The sequence below is a fragment of the Phodopus roborovskii genome, unplaced genomic scaffold (genome assembly GCF_943737965.1).
Source record: "Phodopus roborovskii unplaced genomic scaffold, PHOROB, whole genome shotgun sequence".
NCBI lineage: Eukaryota > Metazoa > Chordata > Mammalia > Rodentia > Cricetidae > Phodopus > Phodopus roborovskii.
Window position 1 is genome coordinate 31388777 of NW_026126482.1, and position 5575 is coordinate 31394351.

General features: G+C 51.0%; 1 protein-coding gene across 1 annotated transcript; it reads left to right on the forward strand.

Annotated features, from left to right (window-relative positions):
* The first annotated feature begins 211 nt into the window (after positions 1–211).
* Sox4 (SRY-box transcription factor 4) lies at positions 212–5123 on the forward strand. Its single transcript, XM_051194504.1, has one exon. It carries the CDS (start codon positions 1138–1140, stop codon positions 2455–2457), a length of 1320 nt encoding a protein of 439 aa, XP_051050461.1. The 5' UTR covers positions 212–1137; the 3' UTR covers positions 2458–5123.
* Positions 5124–5575: the final 452 nt, after the last annotated feature.

Consider the following 5575-nt stretch of genomic DNA (forward strand, 5'->3'; position numbering starts at 1 on the left):
AGAACTAATAAAAATAATCACTCGGCTTTTAAGCAGAAAGCTTCCATTTACAGTATTTCACCCTTACCCCCCCCTCCAAGCCCCTTGTTATCTAACATAATGGCTAGAATACATTTCCGTCTCTCCCCTTAATAACTTCATGCATTAACATCCTCTTCACACAGGCGCGCGCGCGCGCGCGTACACACACACACACACACAGGCACATGCGTGCGCGCCCAGCAAAAGGGGGGAAAAGAGGCAGCAGAAATCTCAGCTGTACTTCTAGCCCTTTTAAAAAGTTTGCTCTGTAAATTGGAATGAGGTCAGATTTGGAGCTTCTCATTGCACGCGGAGATTATTATTGCATCGGGTTCCAAGCCAATGGGAAGGACAGGGGAGGGGCTTGGCACGAGGAAGCGTTAGTTACAGCGGCTGATTGGCTGTCTGCGAAAGGATAAAGAAGCGCGAGGCGGAATTGGGGTCTGCTCTAAGCTGCAGCCCGAGAAACAGAGTGAGGGGAAGAGAGCCATCTCCCTCCCGGTCTCCAGTTCTTGCACGCTCTTTCTTAGAGAGTCTGCAGTGGGAGAACTCTGCCGGTAACCAGCTCCCCTTCTTGCAAGAGGGAGGGAGAAACATACATTTATTCATGCCGGTCTGTTGCATGCAAGCTTCTTGGCTTCCTACCTTGCAACAAAATAATTGCACCAACTCCTCAGCGCCGATTCCGCCCACAGAGAGTCCCGGAGCCAGAGTCGCTTTGGCTTTGCACTGCAGGAAAGGGACTTAGGCGCTAGAGACGATGTCGCTTTCCTGAGCTACCGCGAGCTCTTGTGAACTGCAATCGACTGCTTCAGGGAAGGGGGGGAAGACTTGCCCCGAAGGCGGCGAGAAACTTGCATTTGGAAGACACTCGGGCCATCAACGTTTGGAGAAACTCCTAGCCGCGGCCGGCTCCAGCCTCGGCGCCCGCAGGGAGCACTGCAGCGGTGAGGGAGGACGGAGGGCCGCTGGGACACTAGATCGGCGGCGGGAGGCGGCCGCCCCTGGCCCGTGCGCCGCTCGGGGGACCCTGGTCTCCGCCCCGGGGAGCCCGCAGGGCCCGGCGACCGCGCCGCGAGCGTGTGAGCGCGCGTGGGCGCCCGGCGAGCCGGGGCCATGGTACAGCAGACTAACAACGCGGAGAACACGGAGGCGCTGCTGGCCGGGGAGAGCTCGGACTCAGGCGCGGGCCTGGAGCTGGGCATCGCGTCCTCCCCGACGCCCGGCTCCACCGCGTCCACGGGTGGCAAAGCAGACGACCCCAGCTGGTGCAAAACGCCCAGTGGCCACATCAAGCGGCCGATGAACGCCTTTATGGTGTGGTCGCAGATCGAGCGGCGCAAGATCATGGAGCAGTCGCCCGACATGCACAACGCCGAGATCTCCAAGCGGCTGGGCAAACGCTGGAAGCTGCTCAAGGACAGCGACAAGATCCCGTTCATCCAGGAGGCGGAGCGGCTGCGACTCAAGCACATGGCTGACTACCCTGACTACAAGTACCGACCGCGGAAGAAGGTGAAGTCGGGCAACACGGGCGCGGGATCGGCGGCCACAGCCAAACCCGGGGAGAAGGGCGACAAGGTCGCAGGCGGCAGCGGCCACGCGGGAAGCGGCCACGCGGGGGGTGGCGCGGGCGGCAGTTCTAAGCCCGCGCCCAAGAAGAGCTGTGGCCCCAAGGTGGCGGGAACCGCGGTCGGCAAGCCCCACGCCAAACTCGTCCCGGCGGGCGGCGGGAAGACGACTGCATCGTTCTCTCCGGAGCAGGCCGCCCTGCTGCCCCTGGGTGAGCCAACGGCAGTCTACAAGGTGCGGACTCCCAGCGCGGCCACCCCGGCCACCTCCTCTTCGCCGACGAGCACCCTGGCCACCCCTGCCAAGCACCCGGCCGACAAGAAAGTGAAGCGCGTCTACTTGTTCGGGAGCCTGGGCGCTTCGGCGTCCCCCGTCGGGGGCCTGGGAGCAGGCGCCGACCCCAGCGACCCGCTTGGGTTGTACGAGGATGGAGGTCCGGGATGCTCGCCTGATGGCCGGAGCATGAGCGGCCGCAGCAGTGCAGCATCATCGCCCGCCGCCGGTCGCTCGCCAGCTGACCACCGCGGCTACGCCAGCCTGCGCGCAGCCTCGCCCGCCCCGTCCAGCGCGCCCTCGCACGCGTCCTCGTCGCTATCCTCGTCCTCGTCCTCCTCTGGCTCCTCGTCGTCGGACGACGAGTTCGAAGACGACCTGCTCGACCTGAACCCCAGTTCAAACTTTGAGAGCATGTCCCTGGGCAGTTTCAGCTCCTCGTCGGCGCTCGATCGGGACCTGGATTTTAACTTCGAACCCGGCTCAGGCTCCCACTTCGAGTTCCCGGACTATTGCACACCCGAGGTGAGCGAGATGATCTCGGGAGATTGGCTGGAGTCCAGCATCTCCAACCTGGTCTTCACCTACTGAAGGCAGACCGGGGAGAAGGAGGGCCAAGAGGCAGGAGAGGAGAGAGGAAGCAAAAGCAAAGAAAACAAAACAAAAACAAAAAAAAATTTAAAAAAGAAAGAAAAGAAAAAGGAAAAAGAACAGATGTAGAGTGGAAGGAGAAAGGGAAAAAGAAAAGGAAGAAAAAGTACGCAGGGCTGGCCTCGACCACGTCCCGTCGTTGGAGAAGGAGCGCGGGGGCGTAGTGGACCCGCGCTCCCATCCCCCACTCCCAGGGCTGGGGACTCGGAGGAGGCGGAGAGTAGAGGGGGGCGACCCTTTATTATTGTTATTGATGTTGGTGGTGGCTAAAAAAGCTACTTCGAGTTTCCTCCCCATTTTTGCTTGAAGAGACTCCCCCCTTTCCTTCCAACGAGCTTCCGGACTTGGTTGTACCCCCAGCAAGAAAAGAAGCCGAGCTAAGCTTCTAGAGACCGAAGGAATCTTGCCCCCTCTCGCTTCACCACCGTGATTTCTTGTTTAATTTTGCCTCTCGGTCAATTGAGGAGGGGGGAAATCCAGCGCGCCCCCTCTCCTTCCCACCCCTTCTTTTGTATTTTTTTTTTCTTTCCTTTTTATTTTTCTGCAATGAAGACAGAAGGCTCCAGGGTGATGCGTTTGGCCATGGCGTTTGTGTTGGGCTTGGGGGGAGCATTGGCATGGAAAGACTCCACGCTGGCTAAGTCCGGGGTTGGGATCTTTTTTTTTTTTTTTCTTTCTTGTCCCTGCTGCCAGAGATGTGCAGGGAGCAGCAGGCCAGCCTCGGAAATGAGCATGGGGACCTCGTGGAAGCCACAGCCGCCTGGTTGGGGACTCAGAAGGACCCGGATCGCAGAGGGTGTTTGGGGTCCCCGGGCCTCCGCCTGGGGTCTGTACAAAAAATTAAAAAAAAAAAAAAAAAAAAAATCAGAGGTGAGGCTACCCAGAGCCGGCGGGAGGATAGGAGACTGTGGGATGTGGTCCAGGGGCCGTGGAGTGGTTTCGGGGGGGAAAGAGATTTTTTTCTTCTCTTAATGGGAATCGTGATGGTGTTGAGTTATTTCACTGGTGGGGTTAATATAGCATGTTATCCTGTCTATCTTTTGAAGATTTCTGTATAAGACTGTTGAGCAGTTTTTAAAATAGTGTAGGATAATATAAAAAGCGGATAGATGGCGCTATGTTTGATTCCTACAACGAACCGATCACCAGCTCCTTTTCATTCTTAACTCTTTAAAAGGATTCAAACGCAACTCAAATCTGTGCTGGACTTTTGAAAAACACAATTCAGGACCAAATTTTTTCTCCGTGTGTGTTTATTCCTTATAGGTGTAATTGAGAAGACCCGTTTATTTTTTACCCCCTCACGGACGCTCAGTCTTTGTAATTTTTTTTTCTTGTAAATGTAATCAGATGCCATTTTATATGTGGACGTATTTATACTGGCCAAACAGTTTTCTTATTTTGTCCCTTTATTCCCCTTTCTTTTGCTTTCTTGTCTTTGACCTCATTTCTTTATTTTTATCTTCATTTTATTTTCTTTTTCTAGTGTTGTTACCCACGCCATTTTATGTCTCCTTCACTGAAGGGCTAGAGTTTTAACTTTTAATTTTTTATATTTAAATGTAGACTTTTGACACTTTTAAAAAACAAAAAAGACAAGAGAGATGAAAACGTTTGATTATTTTCTCAGTGTATTTTTGTAAAAAATATATAAAGGGGGTGTTAATCGGTGTAAATCGCTGTTTGGATTTCCTGATTTTATAATAGGGTGGCTGGTTAATATCTCACACAGTTTGAAAAATCAGCCCCTGGTTTCTCCATGTTTACACTTCAATCTGCAGGCTTCTTAAAGTGACAGTATCCCTAACCTGCCACCAGTTTCCACCTTTCGGCCCCCTCCCCCCAGGGAGGAGAGCTCAGCCCAGCACCATAATGCTTTAAGAAAAACGGTTTTTTAAACGAATTGCTGTTCTGTCCAGAGGCTTTATAACTGGGGCATTCACAGCAAAAAAGGGATTCTGTAGCTTTAACTCGTAAACCACATCTTTTTTGCACTTTTTTTATAAGCAAAAACGTGCCGTTTAAACCACTGGATCTATCTAAATGCCGATTTGAGTTCGCGACACTATGTACTGCGTTTTCATTCTTGTATTTGACTATTTAATCCTTTCTACTTGTCGCTAAATATAATTGTTTTAGTCTTATGGCATGGTGATAGCATATGTGTTCAGGTTTATAGCTGTTGTGTTTAAAAGATTGAAAAAAAGTGGAAAACATCTTTGTACATTTAAGTCTGTATTATAATAAGCAAAAAGATTGTGTGTATGTATGTTTAATATAACATGACAGGCACGAGGACGCCTGCCTTTTAAGAGGCAGTTCCGTTAAGGGTTTTTGTTTTTAAACTTTTTTTTTTTTTTTTTTTTTTTTTTTTTTTGCCATCCATCCTGTGCAATATGCCGTGTAGAATATTTGTCTTTAAATTCAAGGCCACAAAAAAAAAAAAAAAAAAGCAATGTTTAGGGGAAGAGAAAAAAAAGGAAAATTAAAAAAAAAATCATGCCAGCTAATTCTGTCCATCACTGCCTGTCAGGTTGTTGCTATATACCTTCTGTAAATAACTTTTTTTGAGAAGGAAATAAAATCAGCTGGAACTGAACCCTAAATCTTGACTTTTTGTCATTCTTATGTCTGAGGTTGAGCCCAGAGCCCTGCCTGTCGCTGTAGACTGCTGATCGGTGGTAGATTTGGAGCTAGTGACTTCTCTAGGAAGAGCCCGCTATTGACAAATACTAAGTTCCTCTTGGCCAGATTTGGCAGGCCTGACCCCGAGTGATGGCGTCAGCCACGTGTGTGTCAACCCTTTGCACGCCTTCGAGGAACTCTCCAGCCTCTACAACACAACAGCAAGAACCCTTTGTCTGGAAATTTCAAAGAGGGGGAGGGGCGGGCTTCTCAGCTCAACCTGCCTTGCTGAGCTTTCTAAGTTTATTTTTGCTTTGTGTTTCTGAAGCTTCCATATCCTTTACACACCAAGATTTGCTTTCCACAGACCAAGAACAAATAAAACTGTTAAATTGTTAGGTCTTGGAGGAGAAAGCCTTTGCCAGTTACAGAA